The 24847-nt window shown below is 47.2% G+C and overlaps 1 protein-coding gene across 1 annotated transcript in view; it reads right to left on the bottom strand.

Annotated features, from left to right (window-relative positions):
* VPS13A (vacuolar protein sorting 13 homolog A) overlaps positions 1–24847 on the bottom strand; it is a 290475-nt gene that overhangs the window by 62928 nt on the left and 202700 nt on the right. The window contains exons 56-59 of the mRNA XM_089691099.1: positions 22332–22478; positions 19957–20038; positions 14418–14487; positions 12142–12250 (exon numbers count right to left, since the gene is read on the bottom strand). Coding sequence (XP_089547225.1) covers positions 12142–12250; positions 14418–14487; positions 19957–20038; positions 22332–22478 — 408 coding nt within the window. The remainder of the gene's footprint in view (positions 1–12141; positions 12251–14417; positions 14488–19956; positions 20039–22331; positions 22479–24847) is intronic.

Here is a 24847-nt window from a genome sequence, read left to right as displayed (position 1 = left end):
CCTTTAATTTAAATGCCCTTGGAGTCTGCTGGGGAAGAGAAATAATACTGTCAGTCAGTATGACATGCAGATGAGTGCCGTCGATCTTAGAATCACCGCAAACTTCACTCATTTGGGCAGTCACGGGGCCAAAACCAGAGTGTGGAGCCACAGTGTGGCGGTGGAGGCAGCAGCAATGGGAGGCCATACAGCACCCTATGACAAAAATGGAAACCACCAGCAGTGTGAGGAGACCTGAAAGTGGCACATGGCAGAGTGTGGCGATAGAGACAGCAGCAATGGGAGGCCGTACAGGGACCCATGACACACTCTGGACCTGGCAGCAGCATGAGGAGGCGGTACAGGGGCCCATGACAGATTACGGGCCTGGCAGCAGCATGAGGAGTCGGTACGGGGGCCCATGGCAGATTACGGGCCTGGCAGCAGCAATGGGAGGCCGTACAGGGACCCATGACACACTCTGGACCTGGCAGCAGCATGGGGAGGCGGTACAGGGGCCCATGACAGATTACGGGCCTGGCAGCAGCATGAGGAGTCGGTACGGGGGCCCATGACACACTCTGGACCTGGCAGCAGCATGAGGAGGCGGTACAGGGGCGCATGACAGATTACGAGCCTGGCAGCAGCAACTTGGACAGGAGGACGTTCAGCTTCTGCACCGTCGGGTGCGTGCTCGCAAACTGTTGTCTCTTGGAAACGGATTCCAAGAAAGACTGCTGACGGAATCCGTGAAGAGGAGTAGCAGGAGAAGGAGCATCTGAACGAGCGGAATATGCCAACAAGCGACAACAGGGGCCCATGTCAGATTACGGGCCTGGCAGCAGCATGAGGAGTCGGTACGGGGGCCCATGGCAGATTAGGGGCCTGGCAGCAGCTATGGGAGGCCCGTAATCTGCCAGCACCCTATGACAAAAAATGGAACCCACCAGCAGTGTGAGGAGACCTGAAAGTGGCACATGGCAGAGTGTGGCGATGGAGACAGCAGCAATGGGAGGCCGTATAGGGACCCATGAGAGACTCTGGACCTGGCAGCAGCATGAGGAGGCGGTATATAGGGGCCCATGGCAGATTAGGGGCCTGGCAGCAGCTATGGGAGGCCCGTAATCTGCCAGCACCCTATGACAAAAAATGGAACACACCAGCAGTGTGAGGAGACCTGAAAGTGGCACATGGCAGAGTGTGGCGATGGAGACAGCAGCAATGGGAGGCCGTACAGAGACCCATGAGAGACTCTGGACTTGGCAGCAGCATGAGGAGGCGGTATAGGGGCCCATGGCAGATTAGGGGCCTGGCAGCAGCTATGGGAGGCCCGTAATCTGCCAGCACCCTATGACAAAAAATGGAACACACCAGCAGTGTGAGGAGACCTGAAAGTGGCACATGTTTGGGGCATGATTCATGGCGGATTTAGTCAGTTGTGTCAGGAACTGGTGGTTTGAAATCCAGACTAATCCACGCCTGATTCATTTTCACAAACGTGAGTCTCTCCACACTTTGGGTGGACAGTCGTGTCCTCCGCGGAGTTGCAATACCTCCTGCCGCACTAAACACGCGCTCCGATGCCACGCTACTGGCCGGGCATGACAGCCTTTCAAGGGCAAATTCAGCTAGTTGGGGCCAAAGGTCAAGTTTCGTTGCCCAGTAGTCAAGGGGATTGTCTACCTCGGTTGGCAGGGTGCTGTCCAAGTAGGCCTAAGCCTGTTGTTTGAGGTCCTGCTCCAGGTCCACCTGATGCTGCTGCTGCGGCTGGTTAGTAGTTTCCTCACTGCGCTGGTGAAGAAAGCTACTCATCATCGACTGCAGACTGAGGCAGCCGCTGCTGGTGGAGCTGCCACTGCTCCTACCACCCCACCCCTCCCCTGCTGCCATGGCAGCGGAACGCGAGCGCACAGGGCCCACAGTGTCTGAGGATGGACGTTGGCGCAGACAGGCAGAGACCAGCTGACTACATAGGTGGTTTTTATAGTACGTTATTTTGGCCTCCCTCTCAGCAGGTGTGAAAAAGGCCACCATTTTTGAACGGTAGCGAGGGTCCAACAAGGTGGACAGCCAAAAGTCATCCCTCTGTCTGATGGTTATTATTCGGCTGTCGCTACGCAAGCAACCGAGCATGCTATGGGCCATTTGTGCCAAGGAATGCGAGGGACTCCCTGCCTCCATCTCCACAGCATACTGCCACGGTGCGTCTGGGTCCTCTGTCTCCTCTTCCTCCTCCTCTACCAGATGCTCCTGCTCCTCCACTCCTGTCCGCTGAGTGGAAAAACCACCCATTTCACTCAATAATTCCTGAGCACCAATGTCCTCCTCTACCTCCTCCTCTTCTTCCTGTCCTGCCCCCACAGGGGTCATGTGGCGTTGAGATCTGTGCGCCACGTCTACCGCACCCTGACCAGCCATTGTTAACAGCATTTGTTCCAGGACGTGCAACAGAGGAATGACGTCGTTCATCCCATAGTCCTGCCGACTCACGAATAGCGTGGCCTCCTCAAAGGGCCTGAGCAAGCGCAGGTGTCACGCATGAGCTGCCAATGGCTGACATCTAAGTTACACAGGGAGTACCTTTATCCGCTTTTAACATCAGGAAATCTGTGATGGCCTTTTGCTGTTCGTAAAGGCGGTCTAACATATGTAGGGTTGAATTCCACCTTGTTGCAACGTCACAGCATGAGGAGTCGGTATAGGGGCCCATGGCAGATTAGGGGCCTGGCAGCAGCTATGGGAGGCCCGTAATCTGCCAGCACCCTATGTCAAAAAATTCAACACACCAGCAGTGTGAGGAGACCTGAAAGTGGCACATGGCATGAGAGACTGTGGACCTGGCAGCAGCATGAGGAGGCGGTATAGGGGCCCATGACAGACTCTGGACTTGGCAGCAGCATGAGGAGGCGGTATATAGAGGCCTATGGCAGATTAGGGGCCTGGCAGCAGCTATAGGAGGCCCGTAATCTGCCAGCACCCTATGTCAAAAAATTCAACACACCAGCAGTGTGTGAGGAGACCTGAAAGTGGCACATGGCAGAGTGTGGCGATGGAGACAGCAGCAATGGGAGGCCGTACAGGGACCCATGACAGACTCTGGACTTGGCAGCAGCATGAGGAGGCGGTATATAGGGGCCCATGGCAGATTAGGGGCCTGGCAGCAGCTATAGGAGGCCCGTAATCTGCCAGCACCCTATGTCAAAAAATTCAACACACCAGCAGTGTGAGGAGACCTGAAAGTGGCACATGGCAGAGTGTGGCGATGGAGACAGCAGCAATGGGAGGCCGTACAGGGACCCATGAGAGACTCTGGACCTGGCAGCAGCATGAGGAGGCGGTATATAGGGGCCCATGGCAGATTAGGGGCCTGGCAGCAGCTATAGGAGGCCCGTAATCTGCCAGCACCCTATGTCAAAAAATTCTACACACCAGCAGTGTGTGAGGAGACCTGAAAGTGGCACATGGCAGAGTGTGGCGATGGAGACAGCAGCAATGGGAGGCCGTATAGGGACCCATGAGAGACTCTGGACTTGGCAGCAGCATGAGGAGGCGGTATATAGGGGCCCATGGCATATTAGGGGCCTGGCAGCAGCTATGGGAGGCCCGTAATCTGCCAGCACCCTATGTCAAAAAATTGAAAACACAAGCAGTGTGAAGAGACCTGAATGTGGCACATGGCAGAGTGTGGTGATGGAGACAGCAGCAATGGGAGGCCGTACAGGGACCCATGAGAGACTCTGGACCTGGCAGCAGCATGAGGAGGCGGTATATAGGGGCCTATGGTAGATTAGGGGCCTGGCAGCAGCTATAGGAGGCCCGTAATCTGCCAGCACCCTATGTCAAAAAATTCTACACACCAGCAGTGTGTGAGGAGACCTGAAAGTGGCACATGGCAGAGTGTGGCGATGGAGACAGCAGCAATGGGAGGCCGTATAGGGACCCATGAGAGACTCTGGACTTGGCAGCAGCATGAGGAGGCGGTATATAGGGGCCCATGGCAGATTAGGGGCCTGGCAGCAGCTATGGGAGGCCCGTAATCTGCCAGCACCCTATGTCAAAAAATTGAAAACACAAGCAGTGTGAAGAGACCTGAATGTGGCACATGGCAGAGTGTGGCGATGGAGACAGCAGCAATGGGAGGCCGTATAGGGACCCATGAGAGACTCTGGACTTGGCAGCAGCATGAGGAGGCGGTATATAGGGGCCTATGGCAGATTAGGGGCCTGGCAGCAGCTATAGGAGGCCCGTAATCTGCCAGCACCCTATGTCAAAAAATTCTACACACCAGCAGTGTGTGAGGAGACCTGAAAGTGGCACATGGCAGAGTGTGGTGATGGGGACAGCAGCAATGGGAGGCCGTACAGGGACCCATGAGAGACTCTGGACTTGGCAGCAGCATGAGGAGGCGGTATATAGGGGCCCATGGCAGATTAGGGGCCTGGCAGCAGCTATAGGAGGCCCGTAATCTGCCAGCACCCTATGTCAAAAAATTCTACACACCAGCAGTGTGTGAGGAGACCTGAAAGTGGCACATGGCAGAGTGTGGCGATGGAGACAGCAGCAATGGGAGGCCGTATAGGGACCCATGAGAGACTCTGGACTTGGCAGCAGCATGAGGAGGCGGTATATAGGGGCCCATGGCAGATTAGGGGCCTGGCAGCAGCTATGGGAGGCCCGTAATCTGCCAGCACCCTATGTCAAAAAATTTTACACACCAGCAGTGTGAGGAGACCTGAAAGTGGCACATGGCAGAGTGTGGCGATGGAGACAGCAGCAATGGGAGGCCGTACAGGGACCCATGAGAGACTCTGGACTTGGCAGCAGCATGAGGAGGCGGTATATAGGGGCCCATGGCAGATTAGGGGCCTGGCAGCAGCTATGGGAGGCCCGTAATCTGCCAGCACCCTATGACAAAAAATGGAACACACCAGCAGTGTGTGAGGAGACCTGAAAGTGGCACATGTTTGAGGCATGATTCATGGCGGATTTAGTCAGTTGTGTCAGGAACTGGTGGTTTGAAATCCAGACTAATCCACGCCTGATTCATTTTCACAAACGTGAGTCTCTCCACACTTTGGGTGGACAGTCGTGTCCTCCGCGGAGTTGCAATACCTCCTGCCGCACTAAACACGCGCTCCGATGCCACGCTACTGGCCGGGCATGACAGCCTTTCAAGGGCAAATTCAGCTAGTTGGGGCCAAAGGTCAAGTTTCGTTGCCCAGTAGTCAAGGGGATTGTCTACCTCGGTTGGCAGGGTGCTGTCCAAGTAGGCCCAAGCCTGTTGTTTGAGGTCCTGCTCCAGGTCCACCTGATGCTGCTGCTGCTGCTGCTGCTGCAGCTGGTTAGTAGTTTCCTCACTGCGCTGGTGAAGAAAGCTACTCATCATCGACTGCAGACTGAGGCAGCCGCTGCTGGTGGAGCTGCCACTGCTCCTACCACCCCACCCCTCCCCTGCTGCCATGGCAGCGGAACGCGAGCGCACAGGGCCCACAGTGTCTGAGGATGGACGTTGGCGCACAAAGGCAGAGACCAACTGACTACATAGGTGGTTTTTATAGTACGTTATTTTGGCCTCCCTCTCAGCAGGTGTGAAAAAGGCCACCATTTTTGAACGGTAGCGAGGGTCCAACAAGGTGGACAGCCAAAAGTCATCCCTCTGTCTGATGGTTATTATTCGGCTGTCGCTACGCAAGCAACCGAGCATGCTATGGGCCATTTGTGCCAAGGAATGCGAGGGACTCCCTGCCTCCATCTCCACAGCATACTGCCACGGTGCGTCTGGGTCCTCTGTCTCCTCCTCCTCCTCCTCTACCAGATGCTCCTGCTCCTCCACTCCTGTCCGCTGAGTGGAAAAACCACCCATTTCACTCAATAATTCCTGAGCACAAATGTCCTCCTCTACCTCCTCCTCTTCTTCCTGTCCTGCCCCCACAGGGGTCATGTGGCGTTGAGATCTGTGCGCCACGTCTACCGCAACCTGACCAGCCATTGTTAACAGCATTTGTTCAAGGACGTGCAACAGAGGAATGACGTCGTTCATCCCATAGTCCTGCCGACTCACGAATAGCGTGGCCTCCTCAAAGGGCCTGAGCAAGCGGCAGGTGTCACGCATGAGCTGCCAATGGCTGACATCGAAGTTACACAGGGGAGTACCTTTATCCGCTTGTAACATCAGGAAATCGGTGATGGCCTTTCGCTGCTCGTAAAGGCGGTCTAACATGTGTAGGGTTGAATTCCACCTTGTTGCAACGTCGCAGATCAGGCGATGATGTGGAATTCCGTTCTGCCGCTGCAGCTCAAGGAGGGTGTGCTTTGCGGTGTAGGAATGGCTGAAATGCATGCAAAGTTTACGTGACATTTTAAGGATGTCTTGCAGTGGGATGGTGGATTTTAGGAACCGCTTGACAACCAGATTGAACACGTGAGCCATGCATGGCGCATGGCACAACCTTCCTTGACGCAGAGCAGACACCATGTTCTTTCCGTTGTCGGTCAACATGGTTCCGATTTTCAGTTTGCGCGGAGACAGCCATCTGTCGATTTCTCTGTTCATTACACTCAGAAGTTCCTCCCCTGTGTGACTACGTTCGCCAAGGCATACCAGGTGCAGAACAGCGTGACACCGTTGCGCCCTGCACATGTGATATGCCGGTCGGGTAATGGGACTTGGCACGGGGGTGGCGGCTGAGGACACGGCGGAAGAAGAGGTGGTAGAGGCGGACATCTTTGCCGGACCAAGGACGTGCAAACGTGGAGGCAAAAGCGGCGTGACCTGTCCAAGTTGCTGGTGCGGCTGTGACGGCACCACGTTCACCCAGTGGGCCGTAAATGACATGTACTGTCCCTGACCGTAGTTACAGCTCCACACGTCGGCGCTGCCGTGCACTTTGGCAGAGACCGACATGCTCAAAGACTGGCCCACCATGTCTTCTACATGTGAATGCAGGGCTGGCACTGCCTTTTTGGCGAAGAAATGACGGCTTGGCACTCTCCACCGCGGCGCGGCACAAGCCATCATTTCTCTGAAAGGTGCTGAGTCCACCACTTGGAAAGGGAGGGACTGCAGCACCAGCAACTTGGACAGGAGGACGTTCAGCTTTTGCACCGTCGGGTGCGTGCTCGCAAACTGTTGTCTCTTGGAAACGGATTCCAAGAAAGACTGCTGACGGAATCCGTGAAGAGGAGTAGCAGGAGAAGGAGCATCTGAACGAGCGGAAGATGCCAACGAGCGACAACTCCCCTCAGCAGAGGTGTTGGAGCCTTGACTGGCTGATGGAGGGCGATTGACGTCGGGTGACGGAGCAAGTAACGGAGCGGGTGATGGAGCGGGGGCTGGGGCGGGCAGAACCGCCGTATCTTTATCACGGTTTTCCCAGGCCACCAAATGGCGACGCTGCATATGCTGCCGCAACGCTGTAGTCCCAACATGGGCCCCCTGGCCACGCTTGACTTTCTGGCCACATAGTCGACATACGGCTACGTTTACTTCCTCGGGCGGCTTGACGAAAAAATTGCCACACCGCCGAGTAGGAAACTTTGCCCCCGATACTCCTCACTGGCTGACTGCTGCTTCCTCCGTGCACACCGGCACCACTACTGGCCGTGGTGGTAGGCTGCAGTGGAGCTGGTGCTCTACTCCGTGGCCGTTTGGCTCCACTGACACTGCTTCCACTGACACTGCTGCGACCCTGCTGCTGTCTCCTGGGCAACCCACCGACTGTTTCGCTCACTGCCAAGCTGCCACCCTCTTCTCCTGATGATGCGGAAGAAATTGCCTGATGACGACGAGGCTGCCAAGTGCGATCAACCTCCTCATCATCAAGTAGGGTCTCCGCCTCACTACTAGCCCCCTCGGCTGCGTCTGGGTCAGGAGACAGACCTGTCTCTAGACCGGCTACCGGGCCACTCTCCTCGCCACTACTTCTTTGCCTGGCTGCTGAAAAGGCGGATGTCTCCCCCCGTTCCTGACCGCCCTCTGTTAGCTCTTCCTCACTGTACAGCGGGGCTGAGCCCACAGCATGCGATACTTCGCTTGGTGAGGGAACACCAAAGGACAGGGGCAGGTAGAGGACACGTGATTTCAGTGGGCTTGGTCCCGGGCCATGCCAACTAACGGTTGTGTCTGACGTACCCACCGACCGTTGGCTGTAGGTGTCAGAGGTGACCTGGGAAGAGGAAGACGACCGAGCCAACCAATCGATGACGGCAGGGTTGTCGGTGGAGACACGACCGCTGGATGACACCGGGAGCACTGGCCTCTGGCTGCGAATAGTGCTGCCTCGACCCCTTCCTCTGCTGCCACGTCTGCTCGCTCCTAAAACATTGCCTCCTCTGCCACTCCTCTGCATGTTGTCTGACATACTCTTTAATTCAACGATTCTGTGTCCCTGAGTAACAATTCTGTGTCCCTGAGTAACAATTCTGTGTCTGTCCCTGAGTAACAATTCTGTGGCCCTAAGTAACGGTTCTGTGTCCCTCAGTAACAATTCTGTGTCCCTCAGTAACAATTCTGTGTCCCCCTGATTAACGTTTATGTGGCCCTAAGTAACGGTTCTGTGGCCCTCAGTAACGGTTCTGTGGCCCTCAGTAACGGTTCTGTGGCCCTCAGTAACGGTTCTGTGGCCCTCAGTAACGGTTCTGTGGCCCTCAGTAACGGTTCTGTGGCCCTCAGTAACGGTTCTGTGGCCCTCAGTAACAATTCTGTGTCCCAGATTAACGTTTCTGTGGCCCTAAGTAACGGTTCTGTGGCCCTCAGTAACAATTCTGTGTCCCTGATTAACGTTTATGTGGCCCTAAGTAACGGTTCTGTGGCCCTCAGTAACAATTCTGTGTCCCTCAGTAACAATTCTGTGTCTGTCCCTGATTAACGTTTACGTGGCCCTAAGTAACGGTTCTGTGGCCCTCAGTAACAATTCTGTGTCCCTGATTAACGTTTCTGTGGCCCTAAGTAACGGTTCTGTGGCCCTCAGTAAAAATTCTGTGTCCCTCAAGAAACAATTCTGTGTCTGTCCGTGAGTAACAATTCTGTGGCCCTAAGTAACGGTTCTGTGGCCCTAAGTAACAATTCTGTGTCCCTGATTAACGTTTATGTGGCCCTAAGTAACGGTTCTGTGGCCCTCAGTAACAATTATGTGTCCCTGATTAACGTTTATGTGGCCCTAAGTAACGGTTCTGTGGCCCTCAGTAACAATTCTGTGTACCTCAGTAACAATTCTGTGTCTGTCCCTGATTAACGTTTACGTGGCCCTAAGTAACGGTTCTGTGGCCCTCAGTAACAATTCTGTGTACCTCAGTAACAATTCTGTGTCTGTCCCTGATTAACGTTTACGTGGCCCTAAGTAACGGTTCTGTGGCCCTCAGTAACAATTCTGTGTCCCTGAGTAACAATTCTGTGTCTGTGCGAGTAACAGTTCTGTGGCCCCAAGTAACAGTTCTGTGGCCCTCAGTAACAATTCTGTGGCCCTAAGTAACGGTTCTGTGGCTCTCAGTAACAATTCTGTGTCCCTGTGTAACAATTCTGTGTCTGTGCGAGTAACAATTCTGTGGCCCTAAGTAACAGTTCTGTGGCCCTCAGTAACAGTTCTGTGTCCCTGAGTAACAATTCTGTGTCCCTGAGTAACAATTCTGTGTCCCTGAGTAACAATTCTGTGTCTGTGCGAGTAACAATTCTGTGGCCCTAAGTAACGGTTCTGTGGCCCTCAGTAACAATTCTGTGTCCCTGTGTAACAATTCTGTGTCTGTGCGAGTAACAATTCTGTGGCCATAAGTAACGGTTATGTGGCCCTCAGTAACAATTCTGTGTCCCTGAGTAACAATTCTGTGTCTGTGCGAGTAACAATTCTGTGGCCCTAAGTAACAGTTCTGTGGCCCTCAGTAACAATTCTGTGTCCCTGAGTAACAATTCTGTGGCCCTAAGTAACGGTTCTGTGGCTCTCAGTAACAATTCTGTGTCCCTGTGTAACAATTCTGTGTCTGTGCGAGTAACAATTCTGTGGCCCTAAGTAACAGTTCTGTGGCCCTCAGTAACAGTTCTGTGTCCCTGAGTAACAATTCTGTGTCTGTGCGAGTAACAATTCTGTGGCCCTAAGTAACAGTTCTGTGGCCCTCAGTAACAATTCTGTGTCCCTGAGTAACAATTCTGTGGCCCTAAGTAACGGTTCTGTGGCCCTCAGTAACAATTCTGTGTCCCTGTGTAACAATTCTGTGTCTGTGCGAGTAACAATTCTGTGGCCCTAAGTAACGGTTCTGTGGCCCTCAGTAACAATTCTGTGTCCCTGAGTAACAATTCTGTGTCTGTGCGAGTAACAATTCTGTGGCCCTAAGTAACAGTTCTGTGGCCCTCAGTAACAATTCTGTGTCCCTGAGTAACAATTCTGTGGCCCTAAGTAACGGTTCTGTGGCTCTCAGTAACAATTCTGTGTCCCTGTGTAACAATTCTGTGTCTGTGCGAGTAACAATTCTGTGGCCCTAAGTAACAGTTCTGTGGCCCTCAGTAACAGTTCTGTGTCCCTGAGTAACAATTCTGTGTCTGTGCGAGTAACAATTCTGTGGCCCTAAGTAACAGTTCTGTGGCCCTCAGTAACAATTCTGTGTCCCTGAGTAACAATTCTGTGGCCCTAAGTAACAGTTCTGTGGCCCTCAGTAACAATTCTGTGTCCCTGTGTAACAATTCTGTGTCTGTGCGAGTAACAATTCTGTGGCCCTAAGTAACGGTTCTGTGGCCCTCAGTAACAATTCTGTGTCCCTGAGTAACAATTCTGTGTCTGTGCGAGTAACAATTCTGTGGCCCTAAGTAACAGTTCTGTGGCCCTCAGTAAGAATTCTGTGTCTGTCCCTGAGTAACAATTCTGTGGCCCTAACTAAAGTTTCTGTGGCCCTAAGTAACAATTCTCTGGCACTCAGTAACAATTCTGTCTGTCCCTGAGTAACAATTAAGTGGCCCTAAGTAACAGTTCTGTGGCCCTCAGTAACAATTCTGTGTCTGTCCCTGAGTAACAATTCTGTGGCCCTAACTAAAGTTTCTGTGGCCCTAAGTAACAATTCTCTGGCACTCAGTAACAATTCTGTCTGTCCCTGAGTAACAATTCTGTGGCCCTAATAACGTTTCTGTGGCCCTAAGTAACAATTCTCTGGCACTCAGTAACAATTCTGTCTGTCCCTGAGTAAGAATTCTGTGGCCCTAACTAGCGTTTCTTTGTCCCTAAGTAACGATTCTGTGGCCCTCACTAACAATTCTGTGTCCCTGAGTAATGGTTCTCTGTCCCTAAGTAACGTTTCTCTGTCCCCAAGTATCGTTTCTGTGGCCCTAACTCTGTCCCTAATACAGAGCGGTCTGCCTCTGTTCAATGACTGCAGGCAAATGAAGAATTCCAAAATGGCCGCTATTTATAGCTCGACCATTACACAGTGCTGGCTGGCTGGCTGCTGATTGGCTGATGCGATCACATGTCATTGAGGAATGCATTATGGGTCAGCGCGCCTTGTCTGCGCGCCTTCCCAGACATCCCCGCTCCGTCGCCGCACATGTCCGCCGCCATTTTCGGAAAAATTTCGATTCGCGCGTCCGAAGTAGGCTATTTTTCGGATTCGGCGCGCGAAATCGAAATTTTTCCGATATTCGACTCGAATTCCACTTCGGCTACTTCGATTCGCTCATCTCTACTCTTTTCTGCGAGGCATGGTTCACATCAGACAGTGCTTCTTGAAACCAGTAAACTCAAAACAGGCGTGTGTTTTTTAAGGGCAGGACAGCTGTCAGCAACACATCCAATATCATCACACTGATTGGAGTCAAGGTTGGCTCACTCCTGGCACCAATTAGCTCTGGGAGAAGTCATTAAGCTAGGGCCTCACATACTTTTTCCTCCCTGCACTGTGAATGTTTACATGTTATGTGCAATTAAACCATGGCAACATCTAATGTTTGTGTAGTATTATGTTCAGCAGACTGTGTTCTTCTATTGTTGTGACTTAGATGACGTTCAAAGCACATTTCATGCAAAACTCCACGTAATCCCAAGGGGTTCACATACTTTTTCTTGCAACTGTAAATGAAGTCAGAGGCAAACAACTGTATAAATATAAAATACTTAAACAACAAAGAAAATACTGAATATCACATTTTTTAAAAAAATAGAAAAAACTATTTTATTGCAGCCCTACCTCCTGGTCCTTCGATACATCTCCACTCTGTGTAAAAAGCTCTGCTAAGGCATACAAAAAACCCAGATCCAATCGCAGATCCATTTCTTGAATTAAAACCTTGAAGTACCTGTTAGAAGAGCATACTAGTCTGTAGTACATACATTTCATGGATTTGTATTCATAATAATAGTGGTTTGTGTTGACAGGCTTTGGGCTTGTGCCAATGGCATCAATTTGACATCAGTTTCAGATGCTTCTGAGATCATTCAGAATTCATTGACAGGTGCATTAGGCTGGCCATACATTATACAATTATCTGCAGATTTTTGGTTTAGATTTACCAAAAACCATATAATAGGAGGACAAACCTAAACAACACTTTCAGTTGTATCCAATTAGGCAGGCCCTTGCACTACATAGTTGAAGGTAAATCTAAAGGAAATTGGGCAGAAAATCTGCAGATAACTGTATAATGTATGGCCAGCCTTAGACCTGCTGTTGACGTCCTTCTAACCTGGTCTGCTTCAAGTTGGTTTTGCATCCCCAAAGACTTGTATGGTAATGCAAAACCCATTTGAAGCAAACAGAAGCCCATAGACAGATTTGCAACATATGTAAAATTTATAAACATGAACGTTTCCCTAGTGCCTGTACAAAACTGTGAAACGTTCATATCCTGCAGAGTTCAAATACCTCTCACCATACACAGCACAGCAGATGTTAAGACTCCATTTGATTTGTGCAAGCTGTACATTATGCAACTAAAAAGAAAGCATAACCCAAAACAAAAAGAAAAGTACACAATGTGATGTACTTGAACATGCATCACACTACCCTTTCACAACCAAGAACTAACAGCTGCTTACACAGTAAAATGCTGCATTTTACTGTGCAGGCCAGTGTAAATGGGCCCTTATTAAAACTGCATTTATCCTTTAAATTACATTTTATCAAATCTAAAAATTATATAACACAGCCATATTTATAAAAGCTGTATTTATTCTTTACATTACATTTTGTTAAGCCTAAAATTATAATACATCTTATATTTACTGTATATGGTGCAGAAGATTAACTGATAACTATGTGCAATCAATCCCTCTAAAGCCCAACTTCGGAAAAAGTAAAAATGCTCCAGTGCAGTGGGGTCAGGAAAAGCAGTTTTACTTAATCAAGCTTCCATTCCTCCGCCAGATGGCACTCCACTACGCTCTGGCAGTGGACTGTCCACATCTGGACTGTCCAGCATCCTCACAACTAGTGTAGGGCTACAGGCCCTGCATTAGTGTTGATGACATCAGAGGAAGAAGAAGCAGAAAATGGTCTTGTAGTGCAGAGGAGCAGAGTATTGAATAAAATAGCTTTTCTTGTTTACCTAGACATAAAAAAGATTTTATACATATATAGATATATATCTATATATCTATCTATATATCTATCTATATATCTATCTATATCTTTCTTATGTCTAGGTTAACAAGAAAAGCAATATTATTCAATACTCTACTCTGAGAGAGAGAGAGTGAGGGGGGGGGGAGAAAGTTCAGGGATATAGATCCTTGGGACCACGTGCAAAGCGGTTTGTCTTAAACATAAAAGGTGTCTATTTTTCTTTAAAAAGAAACCAAAACTTTCAACAGCAACACAGAGTTATATTAATTCAAGAAAATATATTACAAAAGTCTGCTTATCTTCAAAAATCATAAAAGAAACAAAGAAACAAAAAGTTGATATATGGGATTTACCCCAAGGTTAGCACAGTCCAACTCTGGTTGTTTGGCATTTTCCAGTACGTGTGCAAGCCTCAAAAAGGTCTCTTTCTCAAACTCCTACTCCCCACACCTTAGCACTGGGAACTTCCTGCCTTATGTGCTGCTTCCTGGAGGCTGCTTAACACTGTGGGGCCCTGAGTCCCTATAGGCGGGAGTGGAGGTCCTTTTCCCACCCGAATGTCACGCCACACCTCCAAAATATTGGGACCCAAATAAAGTACTACTAAATCTGAGAGGACTGCGAATCAGTGCTCTCATTTGTACAACAGTACCAGAATCCCTTACCATGAGACCCTTGAGTACATCCACCTATCCTCCTTAAAGGGATCACAACCTGAATGTTGGTGCCACATAACACCCGTCCAGGACCCACCCTTGGCATCCTGTATTATATGTGTGTATATGTTAGTGGGATTTAATAAAAAAAATTTATTTTGATACTGATTATGATGCTACCATCCTATGATTTTGCTTGTATTCACTTGCTATATTTACAAAAGTCTGAGCAATATTCTTACTTACTTTATTCGTGCAATTTCAGAATGTCCAGCTGTTCTCATTACAATGCTCACATCAGTGAAGGGTTTTGGTTCTAAAACAATATTAGATGTATAAATGATGAGTCATGAGCCTTTTCTTAGTATCACCATATACTACTGAAAATTAATTTGGCTTTGTCATGGTATCTGTTTTAACCACTTGAGCCCCAGAGGATTTACCCCCCTTAATGACCAGGCCTTTTTTTGCTGTTTGGCGCTGCACTAATTCAAATGATAATTGCGCGGTCATGCAATGCTGTACCCAAACAAAATTTACGTCCTTTTTTTCCCACAAATAGAGCTTTCTTTTGGTGGTATTTGATCACCTGTGCGCTTTTTATTTTTTGCGCTATAAACAAAAAAACCACGAAAATTTTGAAAAAAAACAATATTTTCTACTTTCAGCTATAAAAAATATATCGTAAACTCAAAGTTAGTCATAATTTTTAAGCCAAAATGTATTCTGCTACATGTTTTTGGTAAAAAAAATCCCAATAAGTGTATATTGATTGCTTTGTGTGAAAGTTATAGCGTCTACAAACTATGGTATAGATACTGTAATTTATGCCTTTTTTTGCTATACAGCGCTGCACTAACTCAAATGATAATTGCGCGGTCATGCAATGCTACACCCAAACAAAAATTACGTCCTTTTTTTCACACAAATAGAGCTTTCTTTTGGTGGTATTTGTTCACCTGTGCGCTTTTTATTTTTTGCGCTATAAACAAAAAAACCACAAAAATTTTGAAAAAAAACAATATTTTCTACTTTCAGCTATAAAAAATATATCGTAAACTCAAAGTTAGTCATAAATTTAAGCCAAAATGTATTCTGCTACATGTTTTTGGTAAAAAAAATCCCAATAAGTGTATATTGATTGCTTTGTGTGAAAGTTATAGCGTCTACAAACTATGGTATAGATACTGTAATTTATGCCTTTTTTTGCTATACAGCGCTGCACTAACTCAAATGATAATTGCGCGGTCATGCAATGCTGCACCCAAACGAAAATTACGTCCTTTTTTTCACATAAATAGAGCTTTCTTTTGGTGGTATTTGTTCACCTGTGCGCTTTTTATTTTTTGCGCTATAAACAAAAAAACCACAAAAATTTTGAAAAAAAACAATATTTTCTATTTTCAGCTATAAAAAATATATCGTAAACTCAAAGTTAGTCATAAATTTAAGCCAAAATGTATTCTGCTACATGTTTTTGGTAAAAAAAATCCCAATAAGTGTATATTGATTGCTTTGTGTGAAAGTTATAGCGTCTACAAACTATGGTATAGATACTGTAATTTATGCCTTTTTTTGCTATACAGCGCTGCACTAACTCAAATGATAATTGCGCGGTCATGCAATGCTGCACCCAAACGAAAATTACGTCCTTTTTTTCACACAAATAGAGCTTTCTTTTGGTGGCATTTGATCACCTGTGCGCTTTTTATTTTTTGCGCTATAAACAAAAAAACCACAAAAATTTTGAAAAAAAACAATATTTTCTACTTTCAGCTATAAAAAATATATCGTAAACTCAAAGTTAGTCATAAATTTAAGCCAAAATGTATTCTGCTACATGTTTTTGGTAAAAAAAATCCCGTGCATTAGCGGGCAAACTGGCGCTATCTAGGAGGGGCGCTAACACTATCGGAAGTCACCAGTGACACTAATACAGTGATCAGTAAAAATCTGTTCACTGTAATCAATGACACTGGTGACAGGGCAGTGAAGGGGTTAACTGGAGGGGGGGGGGGGGGGCGATCAAGGGGTTAAATGGGATTTCTGGTGCACTAGCGGGCAAACTGGCGCTATCTGGGAGGGGCGCTAACACTATCGGAAGTCGCCAGCGACACTGATACAGTGATCAGTAAAAATTGGTTCACTGATCAGTGACACTGGTGACAGGGCAGTGAAGGGGTTAACTGGAGGGGGGGGTGATCAAGGGGTTAAACGGGATTACTGGTGTACTGGCGGGCAAACTGGCCCTATCTGGGAGGGGCGCTAACACTATCGGAAGTCGCCAGCGACACTGATACAGTGATCAGTAAAAATTGGTTCACTGATCAGTGACACTGGTGACAGGGCAGTGAAGGGGTTAACTGGGGGGGGGTGATCAAGGGGTTAAACGGGATTACTGGTGTACTGGCGGGCAAGCTGGCGCTATCTGGGAGGGGAGCTAACTCTATCGGAAGTCGCCAGCGACACTGATACAGTGATCAGTAAAAATTGGTTCACTGATCAGTGACACTGGTGACAGGGCAGTGCAGGGGTTAACTGGGGGGGGGGGGGGGGCGATCAAGGGGTTAAACGGGATTACTGGTGTACTGGCGGGCAAACTGGCGCTATCTGGGAGGGGCGCTAACTCTATCGGAAGTCGCCAGCGACACTGATACAGTGATCAGTAAAAATTGGTTCACTGATCAGTGACACTGGTGACAGGGCAGTGAAGGGGGTTAACTGGAGAGGGGGGGGGTGATCAAGGGGTTAAACGGGATTACTGGTGGGCAATCTGGCGCTATCTGGGAGGGGCGCTAACTCTATCGGAAGTCGCCAGCGACACTGATACAGTGATCAGTAAAAATTGGTTCACTGATCAGTGACACTGGTGACAGGGCAGTGCAGGGGTTAACTGGGGGGGGGCGATCAAGGGGTTAAACGGGATTACTGGTGTACTGGCGGGCAAACTGGCGCTATCTGGGAGGGGCGCTAACTCTATCGGAAGTCGCCAGCGACACTGATACAGTGATCAGTAAAAATTGGTTCACTGATCAGTGACACTGGGTGACAGGGCAGTGAAGGGGTTAACTGGAGGGGGGGGGGGGCGATCAAGGGGTTAAACGGGATTACTGGTGTACTGGCGGGCAAACTGGCGCTATCTGGGAGGGGCGCTAACTCTACCGGAAGTCGCCAGCGACACTGATACAGTGATCAGTAAAAATTGGTTCACTGATCAGTGACACTGGGTGACAGGCAGTGAAGGGTTTAACTGGAGGGGGGGGGGGGGGGCAATCAAGGGGTTAAACGGGATTACTGGTGTACTGGCGGGCAATCTGGCGCTATCTGGGAGGGGCGCTAACTCTATCAGAAGTCGCCAGCGACACTGATACAGTGATCAGTAAAAATTGGTTCACTGATCAGTGACACTGGGTGACAGGGCAGTGAAGGGGTTAACTGGAGGGGGGGGGGGCGATCAAGGGGTTAAACGGGATTACTGGTGTACTGGCGGGCAAACTGGCGCTATCTGGGAGGGGCGCTAACTCTATCGGAAGTCGCCAGCGACACTGATACAGTGATCAGTAAAAATTGGTTCACTGATCAGTGACACTGGGTGACAGGGCAGTGAAGGGGTTAACTGGAGGGGGGGGGGGCGATCAAGGGGTTAAACGGGATTACTGGTGTACTGGCGGGCAAACTGGCGCTATCTGGGAGGGGCGCTAACTCTACCGGAAGTCGCCAGCGACACTGATACAGTGATCAGTAAAAATTGGTTCACTGATCAGTGACACTGGGTGACAGGCAGTGAAGGGTTTAACTGGAGGGGGGGGGGGGGGCAATCAAGGGGTTAAACGGGATTACTGGTGTACTGGCGGGCAATCTGGCGCTATCTGGGAGGGGCGCTAACTCTATCAGAAGTCGCCAGCGACACTGATACAGTGATCAGTAAAAATTGGTTCACTGATCAGTGACACTGGGTGACAGGGCAGTGAAGGGGTTAACTGGAGGGGGGGGGGGGGGGCGATCAAGGGGTTAAACGGGATTACTGGTGTACTGGCGGGCAAACTGGCGCTATCTGGGAGGGGCGCTAACTCTACCGGAAGTCGCCAGCGACACTGATACAGTGATCAGTAAAAATTGGTTCACTGATCAGTGACACTGGGTGACAGGCAGTGAAGGGTTTAACTGGAGGGGGGGGGGGCAATCAAGGGGTTAAACGGGATTACTGGTGTACTGGCGGGCAATCTGGCGCTATCTGGGAGGGGCGCTAACTTTATCGGAAGTCGCCAGCGACACTGATACAGTGATCAGTAAAAATTGGTTCACTGATCAGTGACACTGGGTGACAGGGCAGTGAAGGGGTTAACTGGAGGGGGGGGGGGATCAAGGGGTTAAACGGGATTACTGGTGTACTGGCGGGAAAACTGGCGCTATCTGGGAGGGGCGCTAACTCTATCGGAAGTCGCCAGCGACACTGATACAGTGATCAGTAAAAATTGGTTCACTGATCAGTGACACTGGGTGACAGGCAGTGAAGGCTTTAACTGGAGGGGGGGGGCGATCAAGGGGTTAAACGGGATTACTGGTGTACTGGCGGGCAATCTGGCGCTATCTGGGAGGGGCGCTAACTCTATCGGAAGTCGCCAGCGACACTGATACAGTGATCAGTAAAAATTGGTTCACTGATCAGTGACACTGGGTGACAGGCAGTGAAGGGTTTAACTGGAGGGGGGGGGGGCGATCAAGGGGTTAAACGGGATTACTGGTGTACTGGCGGGCAATCTGGCGCTATCTGGGAGGGGCGCTAACTCTATCGGAAGTCGCCAGCGACACTGATACAGTGATCAGTAAAAATTGGTTCACTGATCAGTGACACTGGGTGACAGGGCAGTGAAGGGGTTAACTGGAGGGGGGGGGCGATCAAGGGGTTAAACGGGATTACTGGTGTACTGGCGGGCAAACTGGCGCTATCTGGGAGGGGCGCTAACTCTATCGGAAGTCGCCAGCGACACTGATACAGTGATCAGTAAAAATTGGTTCACTGATCAGTGACACTGGGTGACAGGGCAGTGAAGGGTTAACTGGAGGGGGGGGGGCGATCAAGGGGTTAAACGGGATCACTGGTGTACTGGCGGGCAATCTGGCGCTATCTGGGAGGGGCGCTAACTCTATTGGAAGTCGCCAGCGACACTGATCAGTAAAAATCGCTTCACTGATCAGTAACACTGGTGACAGGGCAGTGAAGGGTTAACTGGAGGGGGCGATCAGGGGGTTAAATGTGTCCTAGAGTGTTCTAACTGTAGTGTAGTGCTTGTGTACTCACTTTTTGGATGTCTTCTTCTCTGTCTGGAACGGAATGTGTCCAGGCAGAGAAGAATGACATCATATCCTGCCCAGTGTAAATATCAACACAGGACAGGATAGGACAGGGACCGATCATGTGATTTCAGCCAGAAATCACTGGCTGAAATCTAATGATTGATCCCTCCTGGATCGAATCGGATCACCCGCGGGTCGGCGGGAGCGCGCGCGCGCGCCCCCTGCCGGCGAAAGTGTCGGGAGCGCGGAACCCGTTTTTAAACGTGGTTTTGCGCTCCACTGCCGCCCTGCACACGTATAAACACAGTGGCAGGGCGGCAAGCGGTTAAAATAAAATTATTCCTTTAAGGTTGTAAACACAGCTAGCTTTTCTGGAATTCTGCTTATATGACAAGATTGTCGCTATCTAAAATTTAAAGAAAAGAATTTGGAAATATGCCCCTAGTTATCATGAGTAAAGAAAAACACTGTAACTGAAAGAACAAACCTGAGTCCAAGGTCACAGACTTGGGTGGTTTTATTGGGTAAAATATAAAAGGAAAGATGGCTCCAGGAATCTGATTTTGTATCTGTCAATAAAGCAGTCAAAGGAAACATTAGCAATAACAGCTTTGTAAAGGGCAAATAAAAAATAGCAAAAAAAAACAACAGCATGTTTTCTATCTGAATCTTACTATATAGGGTAACTGTCACCCTAAAGGATAAGTTCACCTTTGGAAACATGTTACATGTTCCATTCATTTTTAGGGTAGAACGTGTAACATGTTCCCACTGCTGCAGCCGCCACCCCCTGTCCTTGTGACAGCAGTGCAGGGAGAAGTTTCTTGTACCAGCTGTCACTTTTGGAAAACAGTGCGGCCATGCGGGGCTCCACCCACACAGTCTTGTCATTCATTCAGAGTTCTGTGAATGACTAAACTACAAGTCCTGACAGGCTTTGCGGCTGTCGGCTTGTAGCTTTCAATGAACTACCATGGCACTGTTGAGCACTGGGGTAGTTCATTGATTCTTCCTGTCACAGTATATCTGCTTGCCTATACAAGGTACGAGCACACAGATACATTGACAGGTTTGCAGGAGACCCGCATGGCACCAGCGATCTGCTGATCGCTGGTGCAATGCTTTCCAGGCTCAAAAAAAAAAGTAAATACACATTTTTTTACCTTACAAAAATGGGTATTTATTTTTTTTCTAAAAAGTTAACTTATCCTTTAAAGCATGTTTGGCTGATATTTATTAAGACATTACATAAATAAGTGCATTACATTATCTATATATTATAATTATACAACTATATTCTGTAAATAGCAATGCCAAGCAGCGATTAAAATCAGGGAGCTCCGATTCTCTCACTCTCCCTGTTCAATGCCATCCATGCCCCTGATGCCCTCATTCTGCCGTAACACGTAGGGCAGAGCATATTGACTCGGGAGAGTGAGCATGAGATCTTACAGACTGCATGATCCATCCCTGAGCAGTGTTTAGGTCAGTAGTTGCAGTGAGAAGACCTGTGAGTGAGCACAGCAGTAGTTTTTGAAGGGCTTGTTTTTAACTATGTGAGTGCGTATGCATTTTATTTTTTTAATAAAATCAGTTTGTCAGAGAGCAGTATGGATTGTCATTTGTTTTACTGAGCTCAAGATCTGGATAATCACTGGGGATTGACAGCTGGATTGTGCACATTTCCTCCATCAATAGAAACCATCTGGTTGACCTGAATATGGGCTGTTTCCTGCAGTCTTGACCTTTGTAGTGAGGGTCAGATGGCCAGGTGAGACCACACCTTTGGGGACCTGGTGGAGATTTGACTGGGTTTTTCCACAGCACACTTTTGCATTTTCGACAGAGGTTCGTATTTTGTTTTTCTGTGAACTTTGAACACATTTTTTCATGGACTTCGAGCACATTTGTATGCAATAATTTTTTCTCAATTGCTGTGGTCAGTGACTGTTGATGTTTGTTTTGCAACATTGACACTTTTATTTGATAATAATGGTACTTTGTATATTTGTGAATTTTGATCACATTACATTGTTTATTCATTATTATCTGTTAGTGAAATACAGAGCCATTCAGCTTCATTTCACAATATTGATATTTTATTTCATATTATTGATATTAGGTTTTGTTATAATAAGTGCAGCATCTTTATATTCAATTATATATATACTCAGTTTACCTTAAAAGGGAATATATAGTATTTTCAATGTTTTAGATACACATTTAAAAGAGATCATGAATGTGATAATCTATTTCAGTAAATGTTTAAAGATTATTCAATGTACAGTATCATTTGCAATTCCATACATTACAGAATAGCCATTTATACACAGACTCTGCTACATGTTTAGCAAAGCTACACAGTAATTTGGTTTACTGTTCATAAAACAGATCTATGCATTAGCCAGCGTGCTGAAAACAAAGAATTCCCTCCTAAAAATTGTAGTTAAGTAGAGTCATGGTTAATTTCTTAAACCACTCAGAGCTCACTCTATTGGAAAAAATTAAAGTCAAACATAGAGGATACCCACTGCAATAAGAACATAAAATATGTGCTTTTGAAAACACATTAAAGATTCCTTTTAATCTACGTTCTATGCCATTCACTGTAAATGGATTGTAGAGATCTTGTTACATGTGGGGTGGATGATCTGTTTCATGAGTGTTTTGCAACTTCTGTCTGAATTATTACCCATCAGATTCATGTGTCTAATGTTTATGCTGTAAAAAGCATATCTTTAATAAATTATCAGCCTGAATCAAATGAAATAAAAATATTTCTAGTGAGAAATTTAACTTTGTGGTAACTCAATCAATCTGTTATTAGAGAAGAATACAAAACTGCAGGTCGCCTGCACATACTTGTATTCTGTAGAGCTGTAGTCTGATGGAAGTCTGATGAGCAGAAGCTGAGTATTCTACTTTCAAAGCTGGCAAGAAACTTCTTCTCACTGGTGCTGATGATGGCTGTACAAACTTCATATCAGTGAAAGTAGGTGTTAGGCATACCTGCAACATTCATAAAAACACCAAACACATTAAAGAACACAGCTCAAAATTGGAACTATTGCTCATAGCAACCATTAAGTTTCAATATTTCAAGCGAAACAATGATCTTGGCAGGTCAGCTACCTTCTGCCTGCTATCATACAAGTATATGCTCAACTGGTGTACTGTGATCTGTTTAAAAGCCTATGTTATATTATTATTATACAGGATTTATATAGCGCCAACAGTTTATGCAGCGCTTTATAAGGGCAGACAGTACAATTACAATACAAATAATACAGGAGGATTCAGAGGGCCCTGCTCGTTAGAGCTTACAATCTAAGAGGGTTTAATGCAGTCCATAGATGGGCCACAAATCGGCCGATTTTTCGGCCGAAAATAAAATCGGCCGATTTTCGGATCATTAGTGGGCTAAATGTTCGGCCGTTTTTCGGTATTTTGGCAGATTTTTTTTATCGGTAAAGTTGGAAAAAATTTTTGCAATGATGGGCAAATCGGCCGATCTTTTACCGATAAAAAAATCTGCGCATGAGCAGTGACCTGCAAGAGGAAGACAAAAAGAAGAAGAAAAAAGAAGAAGAGGATGAAGAAGAGGAAGAGGATGAAGAAGAGGAGGAAGAAGGGGAAGAGAAGAAGAGGATGAAGAAGAAGAAGAGGATGAAGAAGAAGAAGAAGAGGATGAAGAAGAAGAAGAAGAGGATGAAGAGGATGCAGAAGAGGATGCAGAAGAGGATGAAGAAGAGGAAGAAGAAGAAGAGGAAGAAGAAGAGGATGAAGAAGAAGAAGAAGAGGAAGAAAAAGAGGAGGAAGAAGAAGAGGATGAAGATGAAGAAGATGAAGAAGAGGAAGCGGAAGAAGAAGAGGAAGAAGAAGAGGATGAAGAAGAGGAAGAAGAAGAGGAAGAAGAGGATGAAGAATATGAAGAAGAGGAAGCAGAAGAGGATGAAGAAGAAGATGAAGAAGAGAATGAAGACGAGGATGAAGAAGAGGAAGAAGAAGGATGATGAAGAAGAAGAAGAAGGATGAAGAAGAAGGATGAAGAAGAAGAAGAGGATGAAGAAGAAGAGGATGAAGACGAGGATGAAGGAGAAGAGGAAGAGGAAGAAGAAGAGGATGAAGAAGAAGAAGAAGAAGAAGAGGATGAAGAAGAAGAAGAGGATGAAGAAGAAGAAGAAGAGGATGAAGAAGAAGAGGATGAAAAAGTAGAAGAAGAGGATGAAGGAGAAGAGGAAGAGGAAGAAGGAGGAAGAAGAAGAAGAGGAAAAAGAAGAAGAAGAAGAAGAGGATGAAGAAGAAGAGGATGAAGAAGAAGAGGATGAAGAAGAAGAGGATGAAGAAGAAGAGGATGAAGAAGAAGAGGATGAAGAAGAAGAGGATGAAGAAGAGGAAGATGAAGAAGAGGATGAGGAAGAAGAAGAAGAAGAGGATGAAGAGGATGAAGAAGAAGAGGAATTCCAGTCCGGCAAAAAGTGTCCCTGCAGAGAGCTCCGCTATTCTTTGACAGTTCCTTGACATTTATAGCGGTTGCAACAATGTATCTATTTGTTTCCGAATAAAAACATCTGTATCCTAAATGGATACAAATAGATACATTGTTGCAACCGCTATAAATGTCAAGTAATTGTCAAAGAAATAGCGGAGCTCTCTGCAGGGACACTTTTTGCCGGCTGTAGACGGGATAAAAATCGGCCGATTTTTTTTACCGTTGCTGGTAACGTTGGCCGCTTGAACGATCGATTTTCCGTTTTTTTAAAAGAAAAATCGGCCGATTTTTGACCCGTCTATGGCCTGCATAAGTCAGAACTACCTCTCCCCTTGTACAATTCAATAGGAATACAAAAGCAGTTTAAAGCAGGTTGATACAGCTTAGATGATGCACAAAATGCAAGTCAGAAGGAAGTCAACTGCATGTCAAATACACCCCTCAAATTCTTAATGATCTCAGACATCTCAAACTGATCACAAATGTTACCAGAATGCACATGAAAGCAAGATGCATTTCCCAAAGACAAAGGCCCATAAAAGGATGTTCTGAAACTATCACCTTTTTCATGCACTTTTACAAAAGAAAGCTGACCTTGATAACTAGTGATTTGAGCCTCCTCATTTCTTATGTGAAGAATCCCAAGAGCTACTTCTGTAATACCATTACAGACTCATAAATTAAGGTAAGTTTCATGGGGAGAAAATAATGATTAAAAATACTTTTAATTTATTATAATTCTAGAATCTGTCCTAAACCTGCCGTAATTCTCTCCCTTGCTCTACAGTCCAGTATAAAATAACACCAACATATAAAATGAGGACAGTATATCAAACGTATTTGATGACATTCCATGTTTGACAGTGCAGTTAACGTTAACCTGTAT

The sequence above is a fragment of the Staurois parvus genome, unplaced genomic scaffold, assembly GCF_062004578.1.
Source record: "Staurois parvus isolate SC_StPar_1 unplaced genomic scaffold, SC_StPar_1.0 ptg000549l, whole genome shotgun sequence".
NCBI classification, from domain to species: domain Eukaryota; kingdom Metazoa; phylum Chordata; class Amphibia; order Anura; family Ranidae; genus Staurois; species Staurois parvus.
The sequence above is the reverse complement of the archived record's forward strand: the minus strand, read 5'-3'. Positions and strand labels throughout refer to the sequence as shown.